We start from the raw sequence: 17,811 nt of genomic DNA on the forward strand, positions 1-17,811 counted from the left end.
CTGCCATTTCTCTGTCCACATCTGCAGCTGATCTATATCACACTGTATCTATTGCCAGCCTTCTACACTATTCACAACTCCACCAGTCTTGGTATTGTCTGCAAACTTACTAACCCACCCATCAACATACTCATCCAGGTCATTTATGTACATCACAAACAGCAGAGGTCCCAGCACAGATCCCTGCAGAACACCACTACTCACAGGCCTTCAGCCCGAATAAGTCCCTTCAACCACCACCCTCTTGTCTTCTGTGGGCAAGCCAGTTCTGGATCCACACAGCCAATTCTCCACTGACCTCATGTATCCAAACTTTCTTGATTAACCGATTATGTGGGACCTTGTCAAGTGCCTTACTGAAGTCCACATAGATGACATCCACAGCTTTACCTTCATCAGTCTCTCTCGTCACCTTGTCAAAAAACTCAACCAGGTTAGTAAGACACGACTTGCCCCACACAAAGCCATGCTGGCTTTGCCTAATCAAGCCATTGGATTCCAGATGCTCGTATATCCTATCTCGATTTTCTGCTTTTTTTCAATTCTTCCATAAATTTAATCTTTGCATCAAATTATTCATTTGTGCCAGTCATGAATGAGATTGTGGCAATGACAGATGCATGCAATATTTTTTGTAATACTGGACCAGATGTTTTATAAACAATACCTTGCAACTCTATATTTGCATAGACTATATTTCTTTTCCTCCTTCTTGGGCAGTCCCTCGGTCTTGAGGTTGACTTGCTTCCATGCCAGTTTTGTGGGTTCTGAGGTGAATGGTGAAACCAATGTGGGAGCTGCAGATTCTTCCACAGATGGTGCAGGAGGTGCCGGACAGGATGGGTGGGTGGGTAGTTTGTGAGGTGGTGAACACCTTCAGCTATATTTCACGGGGCTTTTTCCACATGATCTTGAGGTTCTCATTGCAATGTCAAAAGCTCATTCCTCACTTGGGCCAAAGATTCCTGGGAATCAGGGGGCTGTTATACCTTGAGTCTTTGGGGATTTCCTTGAAGCTTTTCCTCTGCCCACGGCAGAACCAAGTGTCTGTTTCAGAAGTCTGGGGTCAGGCATGCAAACAAAACCTGCTCAACATTAGGGACAATAACAGGCAAAATACTGCACAGCTGTGGGGTGCGTTCTTATTTATTCATCTTTCAGGATCTGGTTGTCACTGGCAATGCCAACATTTATTGCTCATCGCTAAATGAAGTTGATAAGGTGGTGGTGAGCCACCTTCTTGAACTCCCTCTGGTGGAAGTACAGCATAATGCTGATGGACAGGGAGATCAAGGCCTGAACACTGAGACAATGACGGAGCAATGATAAATTTTCAAGTCAGGATGCTGTGCAACATGGAGTGCAACCTGCAAGTGGTGGTGTTTCCTGCACCAACTACCCCTGTCCTTCTTGGCGATAGATTTTGAAGGTTTGGGGGGTTTATCTCAGATCATCAAATGGCTGCTTTCTGGTTAGAGAGCTCCTTGCAGTACCTAATCTAGCTAACATGCAAGTTTGGTCCCCAGCTTGTGGTTGATTCCTAATGCTCCTGTGAAGTAGTAAACATATTTTCAGAGATAACCTGACAAACATTGGTTACAATCCTCGTGAGTTAAACTACTTATTATGAACAATAGATCAATGGTTAATGGACCAATGTTGAGATCAAACCTTCCTTAAATTACTTCATGTTTCCTCACGTTCAGAGCTCTAGATCTTTTTCCCCATCCAGTGCAAATCTCATTCTCAGAACACATCCCTTCTAGTCTATTGTTGGAATCACATGCATAACATAAGGAATAGATGGAAGAGCTATCTATGGTGGATCTTTTAACTCAGCTCCACTTTCCCTACAAAGCCTATATCCCTTGATTCCCTTAATATAGAAAATACTCAGCACCGTGCTACCATGGCCGTCATGTAAAGAGAATTCCAAAGAAGAAATTTCATGTCACCTCAGTTGTGAATGGCTGAGTTCTTATTTTGAGATTGTGGAGCCCCCCCCCTCCCAATTCTAGACCCCAGCCAGAGGAAACATCATCCCTGCATCCACCCTGTCAAGCCCCATAAGAATTTTGTATGTTTCAAGAGATTCATTGATTAGGACCTACCAATGCAGACAATGTCCATGAATCCATACATTCCATAGCAGATCTGGAAGAGGAGGTCCTGTCTCTGCCACTTTGCTGATGGGCTGATAGTTGACCAGACCAACCAAGAAATACTTGCGATGAGGAACAAGGAGCCAAGGATTGCAGCTGCAATCTGTACTCTCTCAATCACTGTCAGGGATATTGCCTGCCACTGAAGGGGGAGCAGAAAGAGATGAAAGTCTTTATTAAAGGAGGACTCTCTGCAGAGTAATGAGGGCCTTTTTAATTTGACCGTGTAGTTGACAGTTTGCTTACATAACATAACTAATGTAAAAGCTGCACATTAGGGTTTGACAATGAATATTCACATAGCAATCAATGTAAATGAATGTAACCCTGAGGAGAAATATAAAGGCAGAGAAGGATAAAGGATAAAGGAGACGGAGGTGGAGATACTTATGGAGGGAATTCCTGAGGAAAAGACAGCTGCAAACACAGATACCCAAGGCTGGACAAATGGAGGTTAATGTGGGCTATAGGTAAGAATCAGAGCAATCCATAGTTTGTGGTAAGTTGAGTTCTTCAGAACATAAGAAGCAGAAATGGGAGCAGGCTCATGACCCCTTGAACCTGCTCTGTCATTCTGTAAGATCGTGGCTGGTTCTGAGCTCCACTTTCCTAGCTGATCCCAGAAATCCTCTGATTTCCCTGCTGTCCAAAATTTGATTTCAGCCTTGAATATACTCAATAACCTAGCATGTGTGCCCCTCTTGAGGCAGAGAATTCCAAAGATTTATAACCCTCTTCACACGGAAATTCCACCTTATCTCAGTCCTAAATAGCCAGCCCTTTTTAGAATCTGTACCCACTTTCCAGACTCTCCATTTGAAGAAACACCGTCTCAGCATCCACTCAGAATCCAGTCCAGATGAAGGGCTTTGACCCAAAACATTGACTGTCCATTTCCCTCCACAGATGCTGCTTGACCCACTGAGTTCTTCCAGCAGTTTGATTTTTGCTCCAGATTCCAGCATCTGCAGTCTCTTATGTCTCAGAATCTTCTCTGCCTCAACAAGATCACCTCTCATTCTTCCCAACTCCAGCAAATACAGACCAGTTTTACTCATCCCAAGAATCTAATGAGTGAATCTCAGCTGCACAGGTGCCAAGACAAGTGCCTTGTGCAGACATCAAAACTGAATACAGTACTCCAACGAGATCTCAGTGACATTCTGAACAATTTCACCAAGACTTCTAAATTGTTGTACTTTAATCCTCTTACAATTAAAACCAATATATTCTTTTCGTTTTCTAAGTGTTGCTATATTTGCCTGTTTACTTTCTGCATCTCATGAACCATCTCACTCAGGTCCCTTTGTTAAGAATATTCTATTTTTCTACTCTTACCTCCAATATGCATAACCTCACATTTTTCATATTTTCCATATTATATTCTGCTACCTCTCCCTACTTCCTTCAATAGCAGTGTTAGATTTAGAATTTATGCTTGGAGTCAGAGGATGTGGGTGACATACTAAATTAGAACTTTGTGTCAGTATTCACCAAGGAGAAGGACATGGAGAACAGAGAGAGCAGGCTGGGGTATGATGATGTGCTGGGGTATGGTGAGATCAGGAAGGAGATGATGCTGGTCTTTTGAAGAGCATCAAGGTGGATAAATACCCAGGGTCTGATGGGATATATCCCAGTTTACTGAAAGAGGCAAGAGAGGAGATTGCTGGGGCATTGACAAAGATCTTTGTGTCCTCACTAGCAACAGGCGAGATCCTAGAGGACTGCAGAGTAACCAATGTTGTTCCTTTGTTCAAAGGAAAGTAAGAATAATCCAGGAAATTATAGGCTGGTGAGCCTCACATCAGTGGTAGGGAAACTACTGGAGAGGATTGTTAGGGATAGGATTTATTCACATTGGAAAAGCCATGGGCTAATTAGGGACAGACAGCATGGCTTGGTGCAGAGCAGATCACGTCATACAAACTTGAATGAGGTTTTTGAGGAGGTGACAAAGATGATTGATGAGGTTAGGGCAGTGCATGTTGTCTATATGGATTTTAGTAAGGCACTTGACAAGCTCCCTCATGGTAGGCTGAACCAGAAAGTTAAGGTGAAGGGGATCCATTGTGACTTAGTAGTTTGGATTCAGAATTGGCTTGCCCATAGAAGACAGAGGGTAGTGCAGAAAGGGTGTTATTCTGGCGACAGGTCCCTGACTGGGGCCTCTGTTGTTTGTGCCACATATAAATAACTTGGATGAAAACAAAGATGGATGGGTTACCAAGTTTACAGCCGACATAAAGGTTGGTGGAGTTATGGATACAGCAGGATATAGATCAGTTACATATATGGGCGGAGAAGTGGCAGTGGAATTTAATCTGAACAAGTGTGAGGTGTTACACTTTGGGCGGTTTAATGTAAAGGGAAGTATATACTTAACAGCAGGACCCTTAACAGCATTAATGTACAGAGGTATCATGGGTTCCAAGTCCATAGCTCACTAAAAATGGCCACACAAGTAGATAGGGTGGCAAAAATGGCATATGGCATGCTTGCTTTCATTGGTTGAGGCATTGAGTATAAGAGTCAGGAAGTCATATTGCAGCTGTATGAAACCTTACTTAGGCCACACTTGGAATACTGTGTGCATTTCTGGTTGCCTCATTACAGGAAGGACATGGAGGTTTTGAAAAGGGTGCAGAAGAGGTTTACCAGGATGCTGCCTGGATTAGCGGGTATGAGCTATCAGGAGAGGTCGGACAAAACTTGGGTAGTTTTCTCTGGAGCATCAGAGGTTGAGGGGAGATCTGACAGAAACATAAGATTATGAGAGGCATAGACAGGGTAGATAGCCAGAATCTTTATCCCAGGGTAGAAATGTCAAGTACTGGAGAACATGTATTTAAGGTGAGAGGGGGAAAGTACAAAGGAGATGTACAGTGCAGACGCTGTGGGCTAAAGGGCCTGTTCCTGTGCTGTAATGTTCTATTTTCTATGTATGTTCTATTGTATCCCTACAGCCACTTTAGAACATGGAACAGTACAGCATAGTACAGGCCCTTCAGCCCACAATGTTGTGCTGACCTGTGTAAACCGACTCTATGATCAATCTATCCCTTCCCTCCGACATAGCCCATTTTTCTTACATCCATGTGCCTATCCAAGAGTCCTTTAAATGTCCCTATTGTATCAGCCTCTACCACGGCCCCCGGCAGTGCATTCCAGGCAGCCACCACTCTGTGTAAAAAAAACCTACCTCTGACATCTCCCTTAAACTTTCCACCCCTCACCTTAAATGGATGTCCTGTGGTATTGGCCATTAGCACCCTGAGGAAAAGGTGGTGACTGTCCATTCTGTCTATCCCTCTATCCCTCTCAATCTTATACACCTCTATCAAGTTGCCTCTCATCCTCCATCGCTCTAAAGAGAAAAGCCCTAGCTCACTCAAACTTTCCTCATCAGACGTGTTCTCTAATCCAGGCAGCATTCTGGTAAATCTCCTCTGCACCCTCTCTAAAGCTTCCACATCCTTCCTATAATGAGACGACCAGAACTGAACACAATACTCCAAGTGTGGTCTAACCAGAGTTTGAAAGAGCCACAACATTACGTTGCAGCTCTTGAACTCAATCCCTTGATTAATGAAGGCCAGCACACCATATGCTTTCTTAACCATCCTATCAACTTGTGTGGCAACTTTGAGGGATCTATGGACATGGACCACAACATCCCTCTGTTCCTCTACACTGCTAAGAATCCTGTCATTAACCTTGTACTCTGCCTTCATATTCAATCTTCCAAAGTGCATCATTTCACACTGTTTCGGATTGAAGTCCATCTGCCACTTCTCTGCCCAACTCTGCATCCTGTCTATATCCTGTTGTAATCTACAGCAACCTTCTACACCATCCACACCTTTGTTGCACTATCTCCAATCTTTGTGTCATCTCCAAACTTACTGACTCACCCCTCCACTTCTTCATCCAAGTCATTTATAAAAATCAAAGAGCAGGGATTGCAGAACAGACCCCTATGGAACACGACTAGTCACTGACCTCCAGGCATCTACTACCACCCTCTGCCTTCTGTGGGCAAGCCAATTCTGGATCCACACAGCCAAGTCTCCATGGATCCCATGCCTCATGACTTCTTGGATGAGCCTACCATGGGGAACGTTGTCAAACACCTTACTGAAGTCCATATACACCACATCCACCGCTCTACCTTCATCAATTTGTTTTGTCACCTCCTCGAAAAACAATTCAGCTCATGAACCACGACTTGCCCCTCACAAAACCATGTTGACTATCCCTAATAAGAATATGCTTCTCCAAATGCTCGTAAATCCTGTCCCTAATAATCCTCTTCAGTAGTTTACCCACCTCAGACATAAGACTCACAGGTCTATAATTCCCAGGGTTATCCCTTTTACCTTTCTTGAACAACAGAACAACATTTGCCATCCTCCGATCTTCTGGACCCACTCCTGTGGCCAGAAAGGATGCAAATACCATTATCAACACCCCAGCCATCTCTTCCCTCACCTCCTTTGGTAACCAGCACATTAGCTGGTTCTACGCTGACTTCAAATTTGTCAAATTCCTTCTCCCTGGTGAACACTGAAGCAATGTATTCATTAACAACCTCCCCTACCTCCTCTGCGTCCAGGCACATGTTTCCCCCTTTATCCCTGAGTGGTCCTATCCTTACTCTGGTCATCCTCCTGTTCTTCATATACATATGGTATGCCTTGGGGTTTTTCTTAATCCTACTCACCAAAGCCTTCTCATGCCCCCATCTAGCTCTCCTAAATCCCTTCTTAAGCTACTTCCTGGCTACCTTGTAATTCTCAAGAGCTCTGTCTGATTTTATAACATAGAACAGTACAGCACAATACATGCCCTTCGGCCTACAATGTTGTGGCAAACTTTAAACCTCGCCTAAGACTATCAAAGCCCTTTCCCCCACATATCCTTCTATTTTAAATTCCTCCATATGCTTATCTAGTAATCCCTTGAATTTGACCAATGTACCTGCCTCCACCACCGCCCCAGGCAGTACATTCCATGCACCAACCACTCTCTGGGTAAAAAACCTCCCTCTGATATCTCCCTTGAACTCCCCACCCATTACTTTAAAGCTATGCCCTTAAGTTCGCTTCCTTCTTCCTCTTGACTAAATGTTCCTCCTCTCTTGTCAACCACGGTTCCGTCACCCTACCACCCTTTTCCCATCTTAGAGAGGGACAAACCTATGTAGAACCCCATGCAAGTCGTCCCTAAACAACGTCCACATTTTTACTGTGCATTTCCCTGAGAACATCTGTTCACAATTTATGCTCCCAAGTTCCTGCCTAATACCATTGTAATTCACCTTCCCCCAATTAAACACTTTCCCATATTGTCTGCTTCTCTCCTCTTCTATGGCTGTTAAAGGTCAGAGAGTTGTGGTCACTATCTCCGAAATGTTCGCCCACCGAGAGCTCTGTCACCCGACCAGGATAATTGCCTAGTACCAGATCCAGTATGGCCTCTCCTCAAGTTGGCTGTCTACATACTACATTGAACATAGAACAGTACAGCACAGGAACAGGCCCCTTGATCCACAATGTTGCGCCAAAACAATTACATTGATAATAAAATGCCCAACTGCACTAATCCCTTCTGCTGACACAATGTCCATATCCTACAATTTCCCTCGCATTCATGTGCCTATCTAAGAGCTTCTTGAACACCCCTACTGTATTTTTCTCCACCACCACCCCAGGCAGCACATTACTGGCACCCACTACTGTGTAAATAAAAAAAACTTGCCCCACACATCTCCTTTGAACTTTCCCCCACTCACTTTAAATGCACGCCCTCTGGTATTAGACATTTCAACCCTGTGGAAAAGACTCTGGCTATCTATGCCTCTCACAATCTTTTAAAGCTCTATCAGGTCTCCCCTCATCCTGCGCTGCTCCAGAAAAACAACCCAAGTTTGTCCAACCTTTCCTCATAGCACGTGCCCTCTAATACAGGTGGCATCTTGGTAAACCTCTTCTGCACCCTCTCCAAAGCCTCAACATCCTTTCTATAATGGGGTGACCAGAACTGAATGCAATACTCCAGATGTGGCCTAACTAAAGTTTCATAAAGCTGCAACATAACTTCCTGACTCTTGAACTCAATGCCTCGACTAATGAAGGCAAGCATGCCATATGCCTTCTTTACCACCCAATTGCCCCGTGTAGCCACTTTTAGGGAGCTATGAACTTGGACCCCAAGATCCCTCTGGTCATCAACACTGTTAAAAGGGTCCTGTCATTAACAGTGTACTGTCTCTTTACATTTGATCTTCCAAGGTGCAAAACTTCACACATGGCCGGGTTGAACTCCATCTGCCATTTCTCCACCCATATCTGCAACTGATCTGTATGCCGTTGTATTCGTTGCCAGTCTTCTACACTATCCACAACACCACCAATCTTCATATCATCTGCAAATTTACTAACCCACCCATATACATTTTTATCCAGGTCATTTATTCAGTGTATATCATGAACAGCAGAGATCCCAGTACAGATCCCTGAGGAATGCCACTAGTCACAGACCTGTCTTCTACGGCCAATTCACCTTGGATGCCATGCATCTTAATTTTCTGGGTGACCTTGTCAAACGCCTTACTAAAATCCATGTGGACAACATCCACAGCTCTACCTTCATCAATCACCCTCGTCACCTCGTCAAAAAACTCAATGAAGTTAGTAAGACACAAATTTCCCTGAACAAAGTAATGCTGACTGTCCCTAATTAGGCTAGGGTTTTAGTGTAGTGGTTAGTGTAATACTTTACAGTGCCAGCGACCTGGGTTCAAATCCGGCCACTGCCTGTAAGGAGTTTGTATGTTCTCCCCGTGTCTGTGTGGGTTTCCTCCGGGTGCTCCGGTTTCCTCCCACATTCCAAAGATGTACAGGTTAGGAAGTTGTGGGCATGCTATGTTGGTGCCAGAAGCATGGCATGCGGGCTGCCACCAGAACACTACGCAAAAAGATGAATTTCACTGTGTGTTTCGATGTACATGTGACTAATAAAGAAATCTTATCTTATAATCCTATCCCTAAGTAACTTCCCTAGAAGTGACGTGAAATTCACCAGTCTATAGTTACCAGGATTATCCCCGTTTCCCTTCTTGAATAATGGAACAACATTAGCTACTTGCCAGTCCTCTGGGACCTCGCCTGTGGCTAGAGAGGACACAAAGATATCGGTCAAGGCCCCAGCAATCTCATCTCTTGCCTCTCTCAACAACCTGGGGTATATCACATCAAATCTCAGGGACTTATCCACCTTAATGCTCTTTAAGAGACCCAACACTACCTCCTCCTTTATCTCTAATGCCTAGCATATTGGCATGCTCCGCACTGATCTCCCTATCCTCCACATCCTTCTCCTTGGTAAGTACTGATGCAAAGTACTCATTAAGGACCTCACCCACCTCCTCTGCTTCCAAGCACATGTTCCTTTCTTTATCCTTGAGTGGTCCTACACTTTCCCTTGTTATCCTCTTGCTCTTGACATACAGTATGTAGAGAATGCCTTAGGATTCTCTTTAATCCAACTTGCCTAGGACTTTTCATGGCCCCTCCTGGCTTTCCTAATTCCTTTCTTGAGTTCCTTTCTGGCTTCTTTATAATCCTCAAGTGCTCTGTTTGATCCTAGCTTCCTAAGCTTTACATACTTTTCCTTTTACTTCTTGACTAAATTCACCACCACCACCATACTGTGTCAGGATTCCTTCCTGGACACACCTAACAAATTCTGCCCCATCTAAACCTTTTGCACTAAGGAGGGAAGTTGAATTTTTGGGAAGTTGAAGTTTCCCATTACAACAACCCTGTAATTTCTGTACCTTTCCAAAATCTGCCCACTTATCTGCTCCTCAGTGTCCTGTTGGTTATTGGGGGTTCTGTAGAATACTTCCAGTAGAGTGATTGCTCCCTTCCTGTTTCTGACTTACACCCACACTGACTCAGTAGACGAGTCCTCCACAGTCCTCCCTTTCTGCACCTGTAATACTTTCCCTGATTACTGATTAGCAATGCCGCTCCCCCCTCCCCTCCCATTTTACCTCCGTCCCTATCACTTTTGAAACATCTAAAACCTGGATCATCAAGCAGTCATTCCTGCCCTTGTGACAGCCAAGTCTCTGTAATGGCTACAACATCGTAATTCCTGTACTGATCCATGCTCTGAGTTCATCACCCTTATTCTTAAAACTTCTCACATCAAAGTAAACAGATTTCAACCCATCTAACTGACTGTATTTATGGCCTATCCACTGCCTATCCTTCCTCACAGTCTCTCCACACGTTGCATCTACCTTTACTACAAATGCACCATTATCTGACCTAACACTCTGGTTCCCATCCCCCTGCCATCTTAGTTTAAACCCTCCCCAACAGCTGTAGCAAACCTGCCCAAAAGGACATTGGTCCCTCTCCAGTTCAGGTGTAACTCGTCCCTTTTGTGCAGGTCATACCTTCCCCAGAAGAGATCCCAATGATCCACAAATCTGAAACACTGCCCACTGCACCAACCCTTCAACCCTGCATTCGTCTGCTATACCTTCCTATTCTTACTCTCATTAGCATGTGGCACAGGCAGCAATCCAGAGATTACTACCCTAGAGGTCCTGCTTTTTACCTTCCTTCCTAACTCCCTATATTCACTCTTCAAGACCTCATCCCTTTTCCTATCTATGTCATTGGTACCAATGTGTACCACAACTTCTGGCTGCTCCACCTCCCCCTTAAGAATGCTGTGGACTTGACCCGAGACATCTCTGACCCTGGCACCTTTGAGGCAACGTACCATCCAGGAGTCTCGTTTTCATCCACAGAATCTCCTATCTGTTCCCCTGACCAATGAATCCCCTATCACTATCACACTCCTTGCCTCCCCCATTCCCTTCTGAGCCACAGAGTCAGACTCAGTGCCAGAGACCTGGCTTTCCCCTGGTAGGTCATTCTTCTTTAGAATCTGATCTACAGTATGTTAATCCAGGGAATTTTTCTGGTTTTAGTCCCCTCAATTTTAGTCCCACTGCAATTCACCTACCACCAAGACAGGTTTATAGCAGACGCCATCTCCCTGGCCCTACACTCATCACTGGAGCACCTGGACAGTAAAGACAGCTACGTTAGACTATTGTTTATTGACTACAGCTCTGCCTTCAATACTATAATTCCAAGCAAAATCATCACCAAACTCTGAGACCTGGGACTGAATGCCTTCTTTTGAAACTGGATCCTTGACTTCCTGACCAACAAACTGCAATCAGTGAGGATAGGCAGCAACACCTCTGTCTTGATTATTCCCAACACTAGTGCCCCACAGCCCCCTACTCTACTCCCTATATACTCATGACTGTGCGGCCAGATTCTGCTCTAACACCATCTACAGGTTTGCAGATGATACCATCGTAGTGGAGCGTATCTCAAATAACGATGAGCCAGGGTACAGGAAGGAGATTGCAAGCTTAGTGACATGGTGTCATGACAACAACCTTTTCCTCAATGTTGGCAAAACAAAAGAGCTGGTCATTGACTTCAAGAAGGGGCGGTGCATGTGCTCCTGTCTACATCAATGGTGCTGAGGTTGAGAAGGTTGAGAGCTTAAAGTTCCTTGGAGTGAACATCACCAATAGCCTGTCCTAGTCCAACCGCGTTGACACCACAGTCAAGAAAGCTCACCAGCACTTCTACTTCCTCAGGAGGCTAAAGAAGTTTGGCATGTCCCTGTCGACCCTTGTCAATATTTATCCTATCTGGATGCATCACAGCTTGGTATGGCAACTGCTCTGCCCATGATTGCAAGAAATTGCAGAGATTTGTGGACAGCTCAGCACATCACAGAAACCAGCCTCACCTCCATGGACTCTGTACTTCTCACTGCCTCAGTAAAGCAGCCAGTATAATGAAAGTCCTCCCCCCCCCCACCAAAATCCTGAAAGTACGTACCACCAGGCTCAAGGATAGCTTCTACTCTGCTGTTATTGAATGGTTCCCTAGAACGATAAGATGGACTCTTGACCTTACAATCTACCTTGCACCTTATTGCCTAACTGCAATTTCTCTGTAGCTGTTACACTTTATTCTGCACTCTGTTATTGTTTTACCTTGTACTACCTCAATACACCGTGTAATGAATTGATCTGTATGGACAATATGCAAGACGTGATAATAATAATAAACCAATTTCTCTGGATTTTCTATTTAATAATATTAATAATTTGAAGTTCCTTACTGTCATTAGACCTTCTGTTCTCCTCAATTTCTTTAATATTTATTGCTCTTTCCACAGCAAAGTCAACTATAAAATATTTGCTTGGTGCTCTAGCTATTTTTTTATTCCTAATAACAACTTCTCTTCTCATTGCATCTATTTTAACACTTACCTTTGGCACTCTTTCCTTTTTACATTGTTCTAGAAGCTCCTGCAAGCTATTTTACACTGCTTGCTGGCTTATCACAAAAACCTACTTTCTCTGTTTGCATTTTTAGGCATTGGTTGCTGCTTCTTTATTATCATTCTTAATAAAATGATAAGCTTCTTTCTATCTAATAATCACCATCAACCTCCTTAGTTAACCATGAATTGATCACTTTCCTCATGAAAATGTAATTTCACAGTGGCTTTCAATAGAATATTAATTTGTTGAGAGATTTCTTTAAATGCTTGCTAATATTTTAATCTAATTTCCCTATTAACCAAACATCCTTCATTCTGGTTTTAAATTCAGGATTCTATCTTCCATCTGAATTGTGAATCTCTCAAACCCCTTACAACATTCTGTTATATTCTGATTACCTCCCCTGAGGATCCCTTACTCTGAGAGAACAAATTAACTTTGTCTCCTTGCACAAGATAGTCTGTTCTCCAATTGACTCCATGGACCACTCCAGGTAATGACCCAAAACTCACTGCTTACAAAGGTGTGGAAGGACAGATGATCAATAATTTCAAAAAGAAATTCAATAGACACATGAGGGAAATAAATGTTCAGGGCTCAGGAGTAGAGTAGGGGAATGGGGTGGACTGGATGGCTCTCCAGAGAGGCAACATGGACCTAGATAGAGAGAATGGTGTCTGCCCAGTTTTGACTATGACTAGAGAAAACAGGTATAAAACTTTAAATTGGGAGAAGATCAACTTTACTGGGCTGAGAAATGAGTTAGAAGTGGATGGGAAATAATGACTTGAAGGTAACAGAGTGAGAACAATAAGAGGCACGTACAGCTGTCGAGTAACACAGCGCAGAAACAGGCCCTTCAGACTGAATCGTCCATGCTGATCAAGTGCCTCCTGAAACTAGTCCCATTTGCCCGTGTTTGGCCCATATCCCTCTAAATCCTATCCATGTACCTGTCCAAGTGGCTTTTAAATGTTGTTATTGTACCTGCCTCAACCACTTCCTCTGGCAGCTCATTCCATATATGCACCATCCTCTGTGTGAAGAAGTTGCCCCTCAGGTCCCTTTTTCAAGAAGGAAATTCAAGGGGTTCAGGGTAAATGTTGCTACAGAAGGAAATAGGACTGCTATCTCTTGACCCCCCCCCCCCCCATAACAATGGGCATAGAGGATAGGATATGGCAAAAAAGGGAAGTTTATGTCAAACATAGAGCTTAATACTGCAGAAAGCCAAATTAAAAGGGAAACTAGGATAAGAAAGGGTTGATGTGAAAGAATGCAAATAAAATATGTCTGGATTTCATTGGATTTTAAGAATGCAAAAACCAGGAGTTTAAATAAAGAAAGAATAGGGCTGATTAGTGACCAAATATGGGTAGTGTCCTAAATGAAAAATTTGCGTCTGTCTTCACAATAAAGGGGTCAATGGCAGTGTTAAACAAATGATTTCGAGCAGGAAAAGGCCATTCAGCCCCTCAAGCCTCCTCTGTCATTTAATAAGATGGTGGATGATCAGATTGCAACTTCAACTCCACATTCTGTCTTGGGTTATAAGGAGAGGCTGGATAAATTGGGACTTTTTCCCTGGAGCAAAGGAGGCTGAGGGCTGACTTTATAGAGGTTTATAAAATCACGAGGGGCATAAATAAGGAGAATGGTCACAGTCTTTTTCACAGGGTGGGGGAGTCTAAAACTAGAGGGCACAGGTTTAAGGTGAGAGGGGAAAGATTTAAAGGGGACCTGAGGGACAACTTTTTCACACAGAGGGTACATAGAACATAGAACATTACAGCACAGTACAGGCCCTTCGGTCCATGATGTCGTGCCCACCTTTTAACCTACTCTAAGATCAATCTAATCATTCCCTGCCACATACCCCTCCATTTTTCTATCATTCATGTGCCTATCTAAGAGTCTCTTAAATGTTCCTAATGTATCTGCCTCTACCAGCACCCCTGGGAGCACATTCCACGCACCCACCACTCTCTGTGTGGAAAAAAAAACTTACCTCTGATATCCCCCCTGTACTTTCCTTCAATCACCTTAAAATTATGCCCCCTTGTGTTAGCCACTTCCATCCTGGGAAAAGGTTTCTGGCTGTCCATTCAATCTATGCCTTTTATCATCTTATACACCTCTATCAGATCACAGCTCCTTCGCTCCAAACAGAAAAGCCCTAGCTCGCTCAACCTATCCTCATAAGACATGCCAAGGACTTCTCATGCCCCCTTCTAGCTCTCCTAAGTCCATTCTTAAGCTCCTTCCTGGCTATCTTGTAAATCTCCAGAGCCCCATCTGCTCCTTGCTTTCCAAACTTTAATTAAGCTTCTTTCTTCCTCTTCACTAGATATTCCACATCTATTGTCAACCACGGTTCCTTCACCCTACCGTCCTTTTCCTGCCTCAATGGGACAAGCCTTTGCAGAAACCCATGAAAAGTGATCTCTAAACAACCTCCACATTTCCATTGTGCATTTCCCCGAGTACCCAGTCTGCTCCCAATTTACACTCCCAAGTTCCTGCCTAATAGCATCATAATTCCCCCTACCCCAATTAAATACTTTCCCATATCATCTGCTCCTATCTTTCTTCAAGGCAAGGGTGAAAGTCAGGGAGTTATGGTCACTGTCTCTGAAATGCTCACCCACCGAGAGATCTGACATCTGACCAGGTTCATTGCCTGGTACCAGATCCAGAATGGCCTCTCTGCTAATTGGCCTGTCTACATATTGTGTCAGGAATCCTAGCATAATGCTATTACAGTGTCAGCGACCCAGGTTCAATTCCAGCTACTGTCTCTATGGAGTTTGTATACTCTCTCCGACAGCCGTTTTACCTGGAATTTTACCCTTGCCGCCGTCGCCCAGCCACTCCTGGGAGCCAATTTCCTTCGGGCCCACAGCCTGTTAGTTGACCTGCGAGGGAAGTGGCTAGTGCACTCCAGAACTTTCCAAACCTACCCCCTGGGAGAAGCCAGCCTACCAGCCCCGCGCCTGGACTCCATTTCCCTGTCTGGCAACGAGTTCACCAAGCTCCTAGCCGAGTTCCCATCGGTTTTGGCACCTTAGTTTACAAATTCGATGCCCAAACACGGGGTGCGGCATCACATCATTACCACAGGGCCACCCCTTCATGCCTGAGCACGACGACTACCTCCAGACAAGCTCTGCCTGGAAAAGGAAGAGTTCCACCGCATGGAGGAGCTGGGGATTGTTCGCAGGTCAGACAGCCCCTGGGCCTCCCCCCTGCACATGGTCCCCAAAGGCACTGGCGGGTGGAGGCCCTGCGACAACTACCACAGGCTGAATGATGCCACCACCCCGGACCGCTACCCCGTCCCTCACATCCAGGATTTTGCGGGGAACCTACACGGTGCCCACATCTTCTCCAAGGTGGAGCTCGTCCAGGGATACCACCAAATCCCGGTCCACCCTGACGATGTCCCCAAAACTGCGCTTATCACTCCATTCTGCCTCTTCAAATTCCTCGAATGCCGTTCGGCCTTAAGAACGCCGCGCAGACTTTCCAGTGGCTGATGGACGTGGTAGGCCGCGACCTGGACTCCGTGTTCATTTACTTAGATGACATACTAATCGCCAGCCGTGATCGCCAAGAACACCTTTCCCACCTCCGCCAACTGTACTCCCGTCTCCGTGATTTCGGCCTCGCTATCAACCCGGTCAAGTGCCAATTCGGACTCGACTCTATCGATTTCCTCGGCCACAAAATCACCAGCGAAGGAGCAACACCCCTACCCGCCAAGGTAGACGCTATCCGCCATTTTGCCCGTCCCAACACGGTCAAAGGCCTGCAAGAAATCCTGGGGAAGGTCAACTTTTACCATTGGTTCATCCCTGCAGCAGCCCGTATTATGCGCCCTTTGTTCTCGCTGATGTCTGGCAAGGACAAGGACATCGCCTGGAACGACGAGGCCGCGGCTGCCTTCATTAAGGCCAAGGACGCCCTGGCAGATGCCGCGATGCTGGTACACCCTAGGACAGATGTCCCAACCGCCCTCATGGTGGACGCATCCAACACCGCAGTTGGTGGGTTACTGGAACAACTAATCGAAGGCCGTTGGCAACCCTTGGCATTTTTCAGCAGGCACCTTAGACCACCCGAACTGAAATACAGCGCTTTTGATCAGGAACTTCTAGCGCTGTACCTGGTGGTCCGGCATTTCCGGTACTTTTTAGAAGGCAGGCCTTTCACCGCTTCCACTGACCATATGCCTTTGTCCTTCGCCTTCTCCAAGGTCTCCAATCCCTGGTCAGCTCATCAGCAGCGACATTTGTCCTACATTTCCAAATTCACAACAGATATCCAACATGTCTCCGGAAAGGACAATGTCGTTGCTGACACGCTTTCCAGAACAACCATCCACAGCCTGTCCCTGGGTGTAGACTTCACGGCCCTGGCTGACGCACAGCAAGCCGATGACGAGCTGCCCAGCTACAGAACTGCAGTCTTGGGCCTGCAGCTCCAAGATTTCTTAGTCGGTCCAGGTCCCCAGACCCCCCTTTGCAACATTGCAACAGGTCAGCCCCACCCTATAGTTCCTGCAGCCTGGCGGAAATGCGTTTTCGACGCGGTACACGGGTTGGCGCACCCATCCATCAGATCAACTGTCCGACTGGTCGCCAGCAAGTTCGTCTGGCATGGCCTGCGCAAACAGGTCAGTGAGTGGGCCAGGACTTGTCCACACTGCCAGATATCAAAAATCCAACGACACACCAAGGTCCTGCCACAGCAGTTCGAGCCTACCTGTAGAAGGTTCGACCACATCCACGTCGACCTCATTGGTCCTCTGCTAGTTTCAAGAGGAGCCCGGTACCTCCTTACTATCATGGACCAGTTCATGAGGTGGCCAGAGGCAACCCCTCTATCCGACATCACGACTGATTCCTGCATCCGGGCGCTGCTCACAACTTGGATCTCGTGTTTTGGTGTTCCGGCCCACATCACTTCAGACAGGGGTGCCCTCCAGCCTCTGATCTGCATTAGTGAACATGCTAGGGACACAGCTGCACACCACCAAGGCCTACCACCCTCAATCAAACGGGTTGGTGGAATGTTTCCACCACCATCTGAAATCAGCCCTGATGGCCCACTTGAAAGGTCCTAACTGGGTCGACGAACTGCCTTGGGTCCTGCTCAGCATACGCACTGCCCCCAGGGATCTCCACACTTCGTCAGCTGAACTCGTGTACGGTGCACCCCTGGTCGTCCCAGGGGATTTCATACCCG

At 45.6% G+C, this 17,811-nt stretch overlaps 1 protein-coding gene across 1 annotated transcript in view; it reads right to left on the reverse strand.

Annotated features, from left to right (window-relative positions):
* Window positions 1–17,811, reverse strand: part of LOC127575824 (E3 ubiquitin-protein ligase MARCHF4-like) — a 69,971-nt gene that overhangs the window by 18,304 nt on the left and 33,856 nt on the right. The window contains exon 3 of the mRNA XM_052025967.1: window positions 2,112–2,304. Within this exon, the coding sequence (XP_051881927.1) occupies window positions 2,112–2,304 (193 nt within the window). The remainder of the gene's footprint in view (window positions 1–2,111; window positions 2,305–17,811) is intronic.

This window comes from Pristis pectinata, chromosome 1 (genome assembly GCF_009764475.1).
Source record: "Pristis pectinata isolate sPriPec2 chromosome 1, sPriPec2.1.pri, whole genome shotgun sequence".
In the NCBI taxonomy this organism is placed as follows: Eukaryota; Metazoa; Chordata; class Chondrichthyes; order Rhinopristiformes; family Pristidae; genus Pristis; species Pristis pectinata.